Raw genomic sequence first — 17,500 nt, forward strand, 5'->3', positions numbered from 1 at the left:
TTGTAAGGGAAAGCAAAGGAGGGAAAGCCTTCCCTAATCAGGGGGACAAAAAGTGCTGTTGTCTATAAAATCGAGCGTGAAATTTTAAGCGTTTCTTTTTTTTTTTTATCTGATAAATGATGAGGCGTTTTACGGAAACTACTTGAGGGGTGATTTTAATCTTTTATTTATTTAATGATAAAGTGGCATGATAGCATATAAGAGCGATTTGAGTTTTTATTTATTGAATGGTAAAGCGATATGATACCATATAAGAGTGATTTGAGTTTTTATTTATTGAATGGTAAAGCGATATGATACCATATAAGAGTGATTTAAGATTTTGTTTATTCAATGATAAAGCGATATGATAAAAGTAAATAAAAATGTTTTACGAAAAATGCACTAAACGATACATAAATTTAGCTACAATGGAATTTGATAAGTCTTTAAAAATAGCAATACGAAACAAGTGGTGAAAATGACTGATTTCTAAGGCAAGTTGCTAATGTTTTTATATTTATTGTAATATAGAGATATTTTACTCTCAACGGAACGAACGCAGTCAGAAAACTGCATAATCAACACAAATGCAAACACAAACATTATGGTCTTAACCAGCCAGGCTCTCTACTCCTGCAGTCAGTAACCCCAACTTTATCCTCTTGTCTGTTTATTTATGGCTTCTATAAAAACAGCTAGAGGTCTCTCTCTCTCTCTCTCTCTCTCTCTCTCTCTCTCTCTCTCTCTCCACAAATGGAAATTACATTGAAATAACATTGAATTTACATTGGAATAGTTACATTGACATAATTACTTATATTTTTCTCCATGGCAAAGCCTATCTGAGCCTCTCAAAATTAGAGAAAATGATAGAGGAACTATCATGAGCTAGCTTCATTTTTTTTTTAGCTTTGCAATGTTCCCATATCTACATATAGGCCAAAAGGATTTTGATGTAAGTGCATTTATGAATAAGGGAAATTTTATGTATAGAATTTTGTTTTCTATTTTATAGTAGCAAACATTTTCAGACGGGAATTTTGAAATGTGTTGCATATGTTTCTGCTTTTTAAATTGTTTTGTAATGGCTGCAGTGCTACCTTTGAAATGTGAAGTCTATTTAGTGAAATATGGAAATGATGTGATAACTTTAAACTTGAAGCTAGAACTGAAAACTAATAATACCTTGTTTTTGTATAGAACGTCGGTGAATGTATACTTAGAAAACTTAGTTTATGAAAAGAAATTCGTTGCTGTAAAAGGAAATGGCATTGCTGATAAATAGGTAATTGTTTCTTACAAAATGGAAAGTTGGTCCCGTTAGCTAAGGAGTCGCTGTTGTTAGATACACTGTTAAAAAAAGACTGTAATTTTAATAAGAAGTTCTCCGTAAAAATACACTGTTCTTAATTGTATTTCAGTAAAATACAGGCAACTGTAATTTTATCTCACTTTTTTATCACCTTTTATGGGTTGATGACCGTAATATCACTCCTTTACGTCAATGTATCCATTTTTAAAACGGAAAGAATCCTGGAATAAATGTTGCCGGGCATTTACTGTTTTTTTTCGGCCAATTTTTAACTATGTAGGAAGGCTTGGCTGTAAAGAAAATTGTATAACATCAACTCTGCAGCAAGATTGCGATTTAAAGATGAAAAACAGAAGCCATTCGTGCTACACTGAAAGTAACTATGTAAACCAGAAAGAGTCACTCAATATTTTGCAATGATAGCATTTAGATTCACAAATCTAAGCTGAAGCTTGAAAACTGAAAGTATATGCTCTTTTTTTCCCTGTTGGAGCCTTTGGGCTTATAGCATCACGCTTTTCCAACTAGGGTTGTAGCTTAGCTAATAATAATAATAATAATAATAATAATAATAATAATAATAATAATAATAATAAAAGGAAGTCCATCCTGTTAGATTAGAAATCCTGACTACAGTACAGAAAGTCTGCCTTGTATAGCAAAATAAAAGTTCTGTCTCTTAGGAAGTGAGTCTTGCCCAACAGGTAGTTATGCAGTCATATGAAGAGCAGAAAAAAACAAAGGAATGGACGGATGGGGAAGATTATCTTGGAAATGGAACCCAGTTTTAATGCGTTGTCAGGCTCGGAATATTCAGCTACTATGCATTTCAGTCCCCGTGTTATACTGTTTTTTCGCAAATATCTTCTATACAAACAACGGGATCGGTGTGATATTTTGGCAAAGCTTCTTTGACACAGTCCGCTAATTTATAACACTACACTGCGATGCCAAGTGTGTTTCATTAATGAGCTTACTCCTGGCTTTCAAGCATAAGTTGGCGAGAGCCGAGTAGGCATTCGGACAAGGGATCTCCGTGATGTAGGTGTGACACGTATAACAAGCTCTCTCTCTCTCTCTCTCTCTCTCTCTCTCTCTCTCTCTCTCTCTCTCATGGATACAATTCCCACCTTTATCCACATAAAAATAAGGCGCGCGTAATGAGTTTTTTTTCGTTAAATACTCATAACATACAGCCTGGAATCTCGACCAAGAGTAGGGTTGGAAGTGGGTGCTAGAGGAGTACTGTGATCAATTCAAGATTTATTATTATTATTATTATTATTATTATTATTATTATTATTATTATTATTATTATAACCATTTACTTATAAATGCTTTATAAGTAAGGGAAGTGGATGCTGTAAGTAAGGGAAGTGGATGCTTACTTAATAGTTTAATGTAGACCTTGACAGGTAGCGGATATCTATGATTTGACAAATGATGCAAACATGAGTATATAGCATACATTTTATTTCACTCTCCGTCACTTTCCAAAAATAAGTCATCCTCATCATCACTGCTGAGGTTTATTATGACAGGATCCTTGAACCCCTCACCACCACCAAACTATTTACCTACGTTTGCCATCATTCACGCTCGTTAGCTCGTTATCACCCTCCACATTACTCTCCCTCGCCTTTATTTTCACGTTGTGTCACTCAAATATAAAATGACATATACAGTACCACATAACACATATATACATACATACATACATATATATATATATATATATACATACACACACACACACATATATATATATATATATATATACACTTTATGAATGGAGCATGCACCAGTGGTAGGTTTCTATGTTAGAAAGAGAGAGAGAGAGAGAGAGAGAGAGAGAGAGAGAGAGAGAGAGAGAATGCTTGTTATGCGCGTCACACCTACGTCACGGAGATCCATTGTCCGAATGCCTACTCGGCTCTCGCCAACTTATGCTTGAAAGCCAAGAGTAAGCTCATTAATGAAACACACTTGGCATCGCAGTGTAGTGTCACAAATTAGCGGACTGTGTCAAAGAAGCTGTGCCAAAATATCACACTGATCCCGTTGTCTGTATAGAAGATATTTGCGAAAAACAGTATGACACGGGGTCTGAAATGCACAGTAAGTGTTTGTTATCCTTCTGAATGAGTAAGATTTCGTCGTCATAGGGGCATTTTAAAAACTATTATCAGCGTTTGTACGGAATCATGGACGTATAAGTAACGTAATGTATATGGATACCCATAAAATTAGGAACCAAAATATAATATTTGGAGTCAAACCTGTATAGTGGACCCACAGCATAAAAAAACTGTAAATCAGATTCTTATATATATATATATATATATATGTGTGTGTATATGAATAAACATGTACATATATACACACACATTTATATATATATATATAAATATATATATATATATATATATATGTGTGTGTGTGTGTGTGTGTGTGTGTGCAGAAAGAAGTAACTGATATAGAAGTCTACTGCACATGAGGAGTAGGCCTATCCATGATTCAGCAACTAAAGTAAAAATGTCACTGTGACATAAGTTATTGTTTTCTTCCGAAACCCCATTTTTGGCTCGCTCACGTGTATGTAGGTATGTGTGTGTGTTTGTATCATCCACGAAATAGTTCCTATGTTTCAGGCTAAATGTTCAACCTGAGCTCCGGTGTATGGCAAGTGTTTCCTTTGATTATTCACGCACGGGGCTCAGGGTCACTTGTTGCAAGCTCACATGTTGTATTATTGTGGGGGGAAAATGTATAATTTCTTAAAATACTTATATCTAGGAAAAAATATATATATTTCTTCAGCGGTACATTTCTCAAGAGGGCAATCATCAAAATTTGATGTTTGGAAATTGTACTATTTAACAAGATTTTACAGGAAAAAGGGCCTTTTTTAAAAATATTCTTTTTTATAATAAGCTGCGCGTCATCTAAAAATATTTTCTAAAAGATTCCATATCATCAAAATTGAAATTTCATTGTCCATGGCATTTCAGGATGCACTGATTCTTTCCTTTTTATTAATTTCAATCTATTTCAATTGATTCTTTCGTTATCATGTCCCTTTTTTATTACCCCTTTTACTCTGTATTGGAAGTCGCTGTCTTTAACGAGAATTTTTCCCCTATTTCGTTTTACGACCGCTCTGAGTATCGGCAAATGCATTCATCGGCGTTCTAGTTTAACAGGAGCTATTGTGGACTCTTCTAAAAGCATACTAAAATTTTATATTTCACAACGGAATCTTTGGCTTGGAACTTTTGTTATTTTATGTTTAGTTTCGCCCGCGTAATGCTGAATGCCTGGGAATGTATACGATAAAATAAATGCTGAGGTCCTATAGAGAGTAGGGTTCCCTGCAATACAGTGCCAGAAAAGCAGCCCTTGAAGTAAGTAAGTAACTAAGTAACTAAGTAAATAGGTGACATAAAGTACATACGCATTAATCCCTTTTTCATGACAAAGGGGTAACTTAACAAAAAGTGCTACACTTGACTCTTCTACATCTGCTTCAATACCATAACTCATATATCGGGAATGATCTGCCTAGACAGAGAGCTTCCACATATTTCAAACACTTATTCAAATATGCCTTAATACAAAAGCAGACAGAAACTCCCAAGGTATTAATAAATCTATGATTCTCCTTTCTAGAACGGGACCTTTGAAACAGGTTCATATTTCAACTGAACAGGAAAAATTATCATACGTCACTTTGCTAATTCTATATTTTTTCTGCAATAAATATTAACGGGATCAGGAAAAGTTTTGAGTCCTTTTTGCTTTGGGATTTTTCCTCCAGCCTTGCTTTCATGTAGTGTAATGACGCCCTTAGGGACCTACGGCCTTACAATAGGACCTAGTACTTTTTTCTTGCCAAGGGCATCACTCTGTTCAGAGAACGAGAGCCGTTTTGCTTAAATGAATACAGTAATGTCTCTCAATTTTTGGAGCTCTGTTCGCTGTAATGTCTGCCATTTTTCATATTTTGTGTTTTTGGGATATTTCATACGGTGGAAGTAAGACTATATAATTTATAATTTCTGTTATATAATGCATTTTATGTTTAATGCATATTTGCTTAAAAGTATACAAACTATTTTTAGAACGTTTATTTTAATAGTTTCCTTCTCTTTTGCAATGTCAACATGATTATATATCATTGACAAATGTGCAACTCATCGCTGCCCATTTTTGGAAGGGTATTCTAGCCAAAGTTGTTGAATGGTTCAGGGCTAGATTCTCTATTGCTAGGTCCATGGATTCCTCCGGGCTAGCTATTCAACCTCTTACTAATCTGTCGAAGAATTCGAGGGTGTACAGATAACAACTTTATCCCTAAAGAATTACACTACCTCCTGCTACAGGAATGAAGGCTCTTGGCAAGATTATATATATATATATATATATATATATGTATATATATACATATATATATATATATATATATATACACACACATATATATATATATATATATACACACATATATATATATATATATATATGTGTGTGTGTGTGTGTGTGTGTGTGGGAATTCCTTAACGTGGTGAAAAGGTTTGTGTATCACCATCATTAAAAAAGCTGTACCATTCAGGGCCACTCATACTGAGTTGGTTTGTTGAGAGCGATCAGACTAAAGTCTTCCACCATCATTAATCCGCAGTTGCCAGCATGGTTATGAAAACTGGCCAAAACCCAGCCATGAATAGGGATATGCCTGAGGCCTTTGTCTTACAGTTTAAGGGTTTAAAGGCCACCCATGAATGGCAGAGGCAAGGGACAGTGACATTGCCCTATCAAGCAGGACAATATCTTAGAGATTGATCATATATCATATGATCAGCGCCCAAGCCCCCTCTCCACCCAAGCTAGGAACAGGGAGGGCCAGGCAATGGCTGCTGATGACTCAGCAGATAGACCTGTAAGCTACCCCAAACCCCCCTCCTTAGCTCACAAGGATGGTAAGGTTGCAGACACTAAAGGAACTAACAAGTCTGAGTGGGACTCGAACCCACAACTGGCGATCACCAGGCAGAGATGCTACCAGTCAGGCAACAACAACAGTTGACTAGAATCAACTGCAATTGTTCTTGTATATATATATATATATATATATATATATATATATATATATACATATATATATATATATATATATATATATATGGATGTATATATATCCATATATATTTGTGTGTATGTGTGTTTGTGTTTGCAAGTGCATCACTACATGCCTTCTTGTCTTTCCATCGTCTCCACTGAAATGACGCCTCGTCTTGCCGGAGGAACAAAGTTGGAGAGGCAGTTTGCGTCAACTGAATTCACGTCACTTTAATGAGAATTGCTTTGCATCCAGTAGAGCTTAAGTCGTCCTTCAAACGTCGCTGGATTCTCCTGCTCTTCCTTGGCTTTGTAAACTTACTTAGGAAGGGATAAGGGCGAGATGCCTCGCTTCTCTCTTCCTTAACAAATGAAAACGGAAGCTCCCTGGAACTTGCCTCGTGTCAGAATAGGATTGTTGCTATTCGTTGTCTTCTTGGCAGATGTTTGATTGTTAACGATTTTGTTTTATTGAAGGACTAGTGTACGCGACCATAAAAAATGATAACTAAATATTTTGAGATATGCAAACAACCGCACACGCATCCCCACCTGACCAAAGTATGGCTATTCTATCTCTCCCTGCCCGAGTTGGTCGTGACCGGAAAAAAACAGAAACAAACACACAAACACACACACACACACGCACACACACACACACACACACACACATATATATATATATATATATATATATATATATATATATATATATATATATATTTATATATAAAGAGAGAGAGAGAGAGAGAGAGAGAGAGAGAGAGAGAGAGAGAGAGAGAGAGAGAGAGAGACTTGTTCTTTGTTATATAGGGGAGATTTTTGTGTTATTTTGGATTTTTGCATCGTTATCTCTCTTTGCCTATTTTTGAAGTTTACATTTTAATTATTTTTAAAGTTTTCATCGTTAGTTTTGCTGTTAGTGAGCTTTTTTCAGCTTTTTTTTCGTTATTTTTTGAGTTTCTGATCTATTTTTTTTTTTTCAATTCTTTGACCAACAGCGTAATTTTTGTTAGTGTTATTGGGAGAGGAATTCCATTATTATTATTATTATTATTATCATTATTATTATTATTATTATTATTATTATTATTATTATTATTATTATTATTATTATCCAGGATTGTATGGTTGAGTTGTGCTATTTTATTCTTAATTTTTCGTCATTTTTTTTTATCTATTTTCGGGGAATTTCAATCTATTTTAATTTAACGGCTGTTTTCCTGGTCCTATTTCACATGAAAACTTTTCGCACTACAGGACCTAAAAGATCTAGTTTTCGTATACATTCTTTGGTATTCAAAATATAACACCGTATTCCGCGTTAGTCAAATCCTTATTATAGTTTACATATGAAAGGATTTAATTTAATGATGTTACTGTTCTTGAAATATTTTATTTTAATAGTTGATTTTTCTATCATGGTTGTTTCCTTTTCTCACACGGCTATCTTACCCTGTTGGAGCTCTTGGGCTTATAGCATCTTTATTTTCCAACAAGGGTTATAGCTTAGCTAATAAAAATAATAATAATAATAATAATAATAATAATAATAATAATAATAATAATAATAATAATAATAATAATAATAATAATAATAATAATAATAATAATAATAATAATAACAAGAGCAAACAGATTCATGACCCCCAGTAAAGGATGATGTTGATAAAAAAAAAAAAAAAAAAAAAAAAAAAAAAAACGGGATCTAGAATCTGGATCCGGAATCAGGTAATCTCCACGAGTTAATGGAGTCGTCCACGGCCTATGGTCTATCTGTGGTGGAAATTTCGACAAACTCCGTCAGTTTGTTTTGACGTGATCTTTGAAATGGCGAAAAATGGAAATCCAGGCCTAGAATCTTGACTCAGATCTGGATCATATCCAAAATTTAATGGGGGTTGTGCATGACCTAAGATTTATCTGTTGTGAAATTTCCATCAAAATCCATCTGGAGTTCTGACGTAATCCTGACCACATACACAGACAAATGAATGAATAAACCGACTCGAAAACATACTCTCCTTGGCGGAGATAATAATAATAATAATAATAATAATAATAATAATAATAATAATACTATACTATAATATATATAATAATAATAATAATAATAATAATAATAATAATAATAATAATAATAATAATAATAATAATAATATCTAATATAGAAGAATTTAAAAACACAAATAAATTCCAAAGGAAGTAATGAAGCTTAGTGTTAAGAATGTTTGTCACTTGGTTAACGATTCATTGACGTCACTCTAAAATAAACATATATTTCATAATTCCGCTTTTGTCTTCTTTAACGTTCAATATTTTTTAAGACAATAGAGGAAATTAGATAAATTTGCGCTGCATGGAAAGGGAGAAAAAATAGTTTTCCTTTTTGGAAAACAGGAAAGAACATAGAAGAGACTCCGAGACATCTTGCTAATGTATGTCATAAAGTGTCAAGAATTATGATGATGAAATTTTTATGATGCTATATTTAACAGCAATAACATACAATAAACTCAATACTACTGTTACTAGTATTACTACTGTTGTTTTTAAAGTTTATTTTTTATAGATATAAAATATTCTTTCGATAACGATAACAGTTTCTGGGAAATAAAACTAGAATGTACATTAATGTAGAATAATTAGATCTCAAGTATATTGTTTTTATCGCTTAATTTTCAACCAATAAACCCATTTTTTTCTTGATATCCAGCATAATAAACAATCATTGCTACAACCTTCGGTCCTGTGAAATGAGAATTACTTTTAGAATCTTGATATCGATGTAAAAAGAATTACTTAAAAACTTTATTGTTTTGATTTTCATCTAGGTATAGAATATAATGTTAGAGCCCTTTGTCTTATAGTATTCTACTTTTCCAACTAGGAACTATACACTACAGTATTCGTGGGAATTTTATTTTTCGGGTAGGTTCATAACTTAGAAAACGTCTGCACTAACAATAATATTAATCTTCAAGTAAATTACTTTTTTTATCACAATAATTTGATTTCTTCCAGTATTATATCGTACGCTGACTTCAGCCATTAACATATCAGTTGATTACCATTTAAGTAGCACGTACAAAATTCTTTTAATTCTTTATAATTCAAATCAAATAAAAACTTTTGTGTTTCCCTTTGCAGGTGAAGATGGTGCATCATGTATTTCGAAAGGCCGCTTTGCTCTCGCTGATGGTGTTTGCAGTCGCCCAGTGCGCCCAAGCACAGGACCCCGCCCCTATACCCGCCCACACCGAAGTCAAACGAGCTGATTGGTCCTCCATGAGGGGCACTTGGGGCAAGCGAGGTGACCTCGATGCCGAGGACGTAGTTGAGGTCAGTCTTATACTTCATATCCTATCACTGGCCTGTCCAACTTCTTAAACCTTTCGTAACCGTGTTGAGCCTTCAGCGCAATAGTGGTATATTGTAGGACAGGGGTTCTCAACAATGGGGAAACCCCCCCCCCCCCCGCCCCCCACCCTCCGAGGCGAATATCAGTTTTTCTAGGGGTGAATTTGGACTCCATATTAGCAAAATAAAGCTGCTAACATTTTTATTTTTATTGCATTTGAGCTCCTCAGAGTCAAGCGACGTATAGACCTAGCCTCCAGTAAAAGCGTACCCCCATCCCCATATTCATATACTGAGTATGGATTCCCATCCATAATCATCTTTGGAGAAGAAAGGCCTCAATGTTTTATTTGTAATAAAGCTTTGTCAAATGATTTTATGAAACTGAAAAAAAGATGAAGTATGTTCAACCTCAAAGCAAGGACAAGAACAAAAACTTATTTTTTGAAAATTAGGGTTGATGACTTTCTGATATATAGTAAAAGGGGTGCATGGGACTGACAAGGTTGAGAGCCACTGCTTTAGGAACTGCATCAAATCTTTAGTGGTTTACCTTACTAACGTTTCTGCTTGCTTTCCTCCATCTTGGCGTCAGATATCTTTTAACTTTTACCTCATAATCTTAACTATAGAGTTATCCCCAGTTCTGAATGGCCCATCATACCCCAGCACAGGCAAGTTTTACAATTACAATCCAACTTCAACTTCGCCTCGATTCAATTTCACATCATTGATGATTCATTAGTTACAGCCTTCCTGTAAGAATCTAAATTGAAACTTCAGCGACCACCTTAGGAAAAATTCCTCTCCAGCAACGAACATACTTTTACTTTACATTACTTAAGGGCTGCTTATCTGGCTCTGTACAGTAGGGGAACCCTACTCTCTACAGGACCGTCACGGTCGTTTTATGATGTTCATTCGAGGGCATTTAACATTTCACAATGAGTATTGTTCGCATACTGTTTGATCATCACTGTCAAAACACTCACAAAATAACGTCTTCAGTTTCCTCTTGAAAGTCTTAATATCTAAAATTATTCGGATGGCTCGTGGGAGCCTACCGTATAATCTCGGGACCGCATATTTAAAGGCTCTAGAGCCTACAGTAGACAAGTTTCAAGGTTCTGATAGTTTGAAACCATATGTAACTATTCTCGTGTCTGGACGATTTGTTGGATGCACAATATGTAGCAATTCTCTTAGATATCTGAACGACCGATTTTGATAACAAGATTTCTGTAGCGAGAAATAATTATATATATTCTTAATTGATAGAATGCAGGTACTAATTTCTATTCTATTAGTATTGCAAAAACTGTTTCAGAATATGCGCAAAGATATTTCTTTTGTTTTTCAGCCATCCATCAACTAACGAGCAGGATGAATAGTGCACCCAAAATGATGTCTGTCTTACCGTGATTCACAATATCTGTCACTCTTCAGTTACGAATTAAAGTCTTCCTTTAGAGAAATAACGTCCCTTTTTTACCCTTGAGAGGAGTAGAAAGGATGATGACACTTCGTCTTTACAAAAGTTGGTGCTATGTGGAATGTCTGATTATGAGAGAGAGAGAGAGAGAGAGAGAGAGAGAGAGAGAGAGAGAGAGAGAGAGAGAGAGAGAGAGAGAGAGAGAGAGAGATTAGTTTAATTTTGAGGCCGCCCGAGAAAGTGATAACCTGATGGTTTTCAGAGGATTTTATTCGTGATCAGGATGTTAGCTAGGTATCCCTTTATTTGACTAACCCCTAAAAACTAAGGCAGTGTTAGAATAACGAGATTAAGAAAAAAAAATCTGTAAATAGGACCTAAGACGTCTAATACACACACACACACACACACACACACACACACACACACATATATATATATATATATATATATATATATATATATATATATATATATATATATATATATATATATATATATATATATATATATATATATATATATATATATATATGTATATATATATATATATATATATATATATATATATATATATATATATATATATATATATATATATATACATATACATATATATCATCACCAACAGTTAATAGTCCACTGCAGAATCAAAGGCCTCAGACATTTCCTTCCAATTGCACCTGTTTATGGTCTTTCAGTACCAGTCCACGCCCGCAAACTTCCTTAGTTCGTCGATCCATTGTCTTCTCTTCCTACTGCTTCTTTTACAATCTTTAGGGACCCTTAGTGTTTTTCTTAATGTCCATTTATTGTCTGTCATTCTCATTATATGTCCTGCCCATGACCATTTGTTTTTCTTACAAGTTCTTAGAATATCCTCTACTTTAGTTTACTCTCGTATCCATGTTGCTCTTTTTCTGTCTCCTAATGTTATTCCGATCATTGTTCTTTCCATAGCTCTTTGGGTAGTAACTAGCTTATGTTGTAAGGCTTTCGTAAGACTCCAAGTTTCTGATGCATAAGTTAATACTGGTAGGACCATCTCATTAAATACTTTTCTTTTTAGAGAAAGTGGGATTTTACATTTCATAATCTCATCTTGTTTACCAAATGCTCTTCATCCCATGCTTATCCTTCATTTAATTTCGGTATCGTGTCTTGGAGCAACGTGTACTGTGTCCTAATTACGTATATTCTTTAAAGATCTCTAGAGCTTAGTCCATAACTCTTATTTGCTGCCTCTCTGCATTCTCACTGAATATTATATAAGTTTTACTCATAATCATTTTCAGTCCTACATTTCTGCTTTTTAGATTCAAATCTTCCATCATCTTTCATAATTTCTCTCATGATTTATTTGCAAATCTTTATGTTGATAAGATATTCCCCATTAATATTAATTCCTACGTTTTCCCAATTTAAATTCTTAAATCTTCTTCTAGACATGCTAAAAATAATTTAGAAGAGAGGGGGTCTCTCTGTCTAACTCCTTTCTCAATCGGAATTTTCTAACCATCTTTATGTAGCTTTAGAATTGCTGTACTTCACACACACACACACACACACACACACGCACACACACACACACACACATATATATACATATATATATATATATATATATATATATATATATATATATATATATATATATATATATATATATATATATATATATATATATATATATATATATATATATATATATATATATATATATACATACATAATGTATGTGATTTGATGTAGTGAATTCTTCCTCCTAAAGCCTAATGTTATATATGCCAACCATTTTCTTATTTACTTTTCTCTTCTTTGTATCATTACTATTGTCATTTTAAAAGTGCAATCATTCATTCGGAATAATCTTGAAAGACCTGCATCTCTTCAAGAAACTTCGAACAGAATATTATTCCTTTGGAAAAGGCGAAAAAGAAAAACCATAGTAAAATAATCAAAAATAAATTCTTTTAAATTTTCCTTAACGCAAATGGGGATAAAATAGATTAGAATATCGCTGAACTAAATATTTATTTAGGATCTAAATATTTTAATTTTCCTGGCAATGGATTAAAATATCTCCCGTACTGTACCCGGTAGTATAGTTGTCGTATCCAAAATGAGTGCCATTTCTCTTTTACTACTCTTATAACAAAGAACCTAATATTCATGTATATTGTTTAAAGTGAAATATACAAATTAAGTCATTGTGTGCATCTTTCCATTAATTTCTCTATGTATCCTATAGTTGAGATAGTCTACGGATAATGCACTTCATATTTAAGTATACTGATTTTTCCCCCTTTTTTTTTGTAATAAGAAAATGCAGAGATAAAAGTAGTTTAAGTTTTACATCTATGTTTTAAGGGAAAGGTAGATACCCTTAATATTATTAATATCATCAACAGTATCTTTATTATTATTATTATTATTATTATTATTATTATTATTATTATTATTATTATTATTATTATTATTATTATTATTATTATTATTATTATGCATATATCAAGAAACAGCTTCGAACCTAGTTGTAATAAATGGAATGTAGTTATCTACTTACTCTGTGTTTACTATATAATAAACATCTCTTATATACCATTAGAACATACCAATCCAGTATCAGTAACCTTTTATGATAACATACTTTTACGAATATTAGAAAAATCTGTGCCAATATAACTGTGCAGAGTTCGTGGAGTATCAATACCTTTTACTTGTAATTGCAATGACAAGTATTTATCGGAATAAATTGAAATCTAGTAGAGTTCTTTGTTATTCATAGCTGTCTTTATGAGAATTTTGCGTGTTGATATTGGCGACGTTTACAGGCCAGTGAGCAAACTTGAACACTTCGTTTTACTGCATAACATTTTAAAAGTCCTTTATTTTAATAGCAAAAAGCTTTTTCGGATACATATTTGTGGAGATGTTTATCTGTTTGTAAATGGCTTATATGTTTGGCCAGTAATTTCAAAAGCGATTTTACGATACCGTTGTGCGTAAACGTTTAAGTTGCTACTCTGCATTATTAGCTTTTCATGTAATCCAACAAGTGTTTATTCAAACATTTTCGAGAGTTATCGTGCATCAGCACCTTCAGCAGTGTGTTGCCACATGTATAAGTGAAACTCCATTAAGCACCGCTAGGTGATACTCAATGACTCACAGTCCATTAATTCTCCAAAGGGTATTTTTGACTCTTCGCTAAACATTCTTAAGGTAGTCATATGGAATGTTGTCCCGGTGATAGCATATGTCCCTATTAATGGAAGTTTCTAGACCGTTGAACGAATAGCACATTGAATGATCGTAAACATACAGCACATAATGTCTTCATACTGAGAGGGTTGAGTTATTGCTCACATATACGTTAAGAATTGTCTCCATGTTGGATTGGTTGAATCATTGCCTGCAAATAATAATTTGATTTCTATAAGTAGGTTGAAATACTGTACTCGTACTTTCATTCTTTCGAGATAGCTGAATCATCTTAATTAAAATCAATCGTAGGGTTTGTAATCAATTTGAATCACTCGTTGAATCACCGTACAAAAGAAAAATAATTGAAGCTCGTTCGATTGGGTTGTATCATCTTTCTTTGGAAGGGAATTCTTGGTATGAAAGTGAAGTTCTTAATGTATTATTATTATTATTATTATTATTATTATTATTATTATTATTACTTGCTAAGCTACAACCCTAGTTGGAAAAGCAAGATGCAATAAACCCATAAAGTATCATGAAGTAAATAAAGATCTTTTAAGCTGTAGTGCAATACTGTTATGCTGTGCGTTCTTACACAGCAGGTTCTTCGGCTCTCATTGTGACCCAGTATTTGGTCCAATATACTACAACTACTACTAATAATAGTGTCAATTTCTTTCCTTCCTAGGTACCGGAAGACAAAAGAGGAAACTGGAATAAGTTCCAGGGTTCATGGGGGAAAAGAAGTGACGAAATGACGGACGCAGAATTACAGGTACGTTATATATGAGCTTTTCTCTTCACTCGATAGTGGAGCATGTGTCATGTTGATTTCATATTGTAGGAATAAAAGAAGTTATAGTTTTTAATACATTTTGAATTCCAGTTGAATCTTTTTTTTCTTTTCATACAATTCTGATGTTTTCCTGGTCATCGGATATATTAATTTTTCATATATTACTATTTCATTACAATGTAGCAGCATTGCAAACCCCCCAAAAATAAATAGATAAAAAAAAAAAGGGTTTTAAAATCAAGAATTGTTCTCATTTGCTTGATTTACATTTACATTTTGCTTTTCACATAAGCTTGAGTTATCATTCAATTAGCAAACTTTTAATGCCTTTCCAAGTATTTTTCTTTTTTCTTTTTTTTCCTGAAATATAACAGATTTGTAAAAGCGCTACTACCATCACCGGGAGTTTAACATTCCACTAAAATTCCGAGTCTCCCTTTATAAAGCTTACGTAGGTCCACCAAAAAGGAAAATTTAGATTACACTAATTAATTTTGATCACTACTGTAATTGCCGTCGGATCTACTGTTATTGTGTACATATTTTATTATATACGGTTAATTTTCAGGATTTATGCCCCACCAGGTTTCATAGTTCTCTTTTCTCCCAACAGATGGCAGAGGAGAAGAGGGCAAACTGGAACAAATTCCAAGGATCTTGGGGTAAAAGGGACGGAGACTATGAGGTAGTTATTATTATTATTATTATTATTATTATTATTATTATTATTATTATTATTGTCTTGCTTATATTGTTATTTTGTAGTTGTCACTAATTAAAACATTGCATGTAATGATAATCATTGATAATTTTTTTCTGTATCTAATTTTATTATTAGTATTGCTAATATTACTCTTATGACATAAGAACTCACATGATTGAACTTTATAATTACTATTACTATCGTCAAAATGGCTAGTTCATATTGATATTACTGTCGTTAATATTACAATCTTAATGAGGTTAACGATACTGAATATCATATTTTTAATATGCAAGGCATGTTGTTTTTTTTTTTTTTTTTTTTTTTTTTTTTTTTTTTTTTTTTTTTAGCAATATAAGATTATGACTTAAGTCGGAAATCTTTTCTAACAGAATCTCTTATGATTTATATGGACGATTTATATATGATTTTAATATTTTATTTTATTTTTTGTAAAATGTTTGAAAAAAAAGGTTGAAATAGCAGGTATTTATGTTTGTTACGTATGCTGAATATGAGGCATTTATGTAGATTATGTTGATTATGAGCCATTTATATAAATTACGTTAAACATTATCCATTTATGTAGATTATATTGAATATGATGCCTTACGTAGGTTATTTTAAATACGAGACATTTATGAAGATTATGTTAAATATAAGGCATTTATTTACATCGTGTTATATCTTTTCTGATTAAGATTGATTCAAATAATTGTTCAATAAATTTCTAATTCATTCCGATCATATCATAGGCTATAAATAACTCACTTGATATTGAGAAAAATTATAGCTATGGATTGCAGTTTATTTTCAGTTTCTAAACCAAGATAAGGTTTCACAGTGACCGATATATTCATCATATAAAACAATATACATTCATAAATGCCTGCGTAATTATATGTATATATATATATATATATATATATATATACATATATATATATATATATATATATATATATATGCGTGTGTGTGTGTGTATGTATGTATATATATAAATATATATATATATATATATATATATATATACATAAATGTGTGTATATGTATGTGTATATATATATATATATATATATATATATATATATATATATATATATATATATATATATAAATATATATGTCTATATTTATATATATATATATATATAAATATATTTGTATATATATGTGTATGTATATATATATATATATATATATATATATATATATATATATATATATATATATATATATATATATATATATATTTAGATTTATATATTTATGGACAGTATACATATACACACACACACACATATATATATATATATATATATATATATATATGTGTGTGTGTGTGTGTGTGTATGTATGTATGTATATATGTATTATATGTATGACTACACACATATGTATATATACACAAACACACACACGAATATATATATATATATATATATATATATATATATATATATATATATATATATATATATATATATATATACATACATACATTAATACATACATGAGAGCATGTAAGTACTTCATGTATGTATAAAGATGTACAACCGTGTATAATCTTTCGTTAGACTAATCCCT

At 32.1% G+C, this 17,500-nt stretch overlaps 1 protein-coding gene across 2 annotated transcripts in view; it reads left to right on the plus strand.

The window, feature by feature from the left end:
- The window catches only part of Mip (Myoinhibiting peptide precursor), a 337,288-nt gene that overhangs the window by 299,849 nt on the left and 19,939 nt on the right, over positions 1–17,500 (plus strand). For both annotated transcript variants that reach the window (XM_068383821.1, XM_068383820.1), the window contains exons 2-4: positions 9,563–9,754; positions 15,103–15,189; positions 15,824–15,895. In XM_068383821.1, the coding sequence (XP_068239922.1) occupies positions 9,569–9,754; positions 15,103–15,189; positions 15,824–15,895 (345 nt within the window). In that variant the 5' untranslated portion in view covers positions 9,563–9,568. The remainder of the gene's footprint in view (positions 1–9,562; positions 9,755–15,102; positions 15,190–15,823; positions 15,896–17,500) is intronic.

The sequence above is a fragment of the Palaemon carinicauda genome, chromosome 12, assembly GCF_036898095.1.
Source record: "Palaemon carinicauda isolate YSFRI2023 chromosome 12, ASM3689809v2, whole genome shotgun sequence".
Classification (NCBI taxonomy): domain Eukaryota; kingdom Metazoa; phylum Arthropoda; class Malacostraca; order Decapoda; family Palaemonidae; genus Palaemon; species Palaemon carinicauda.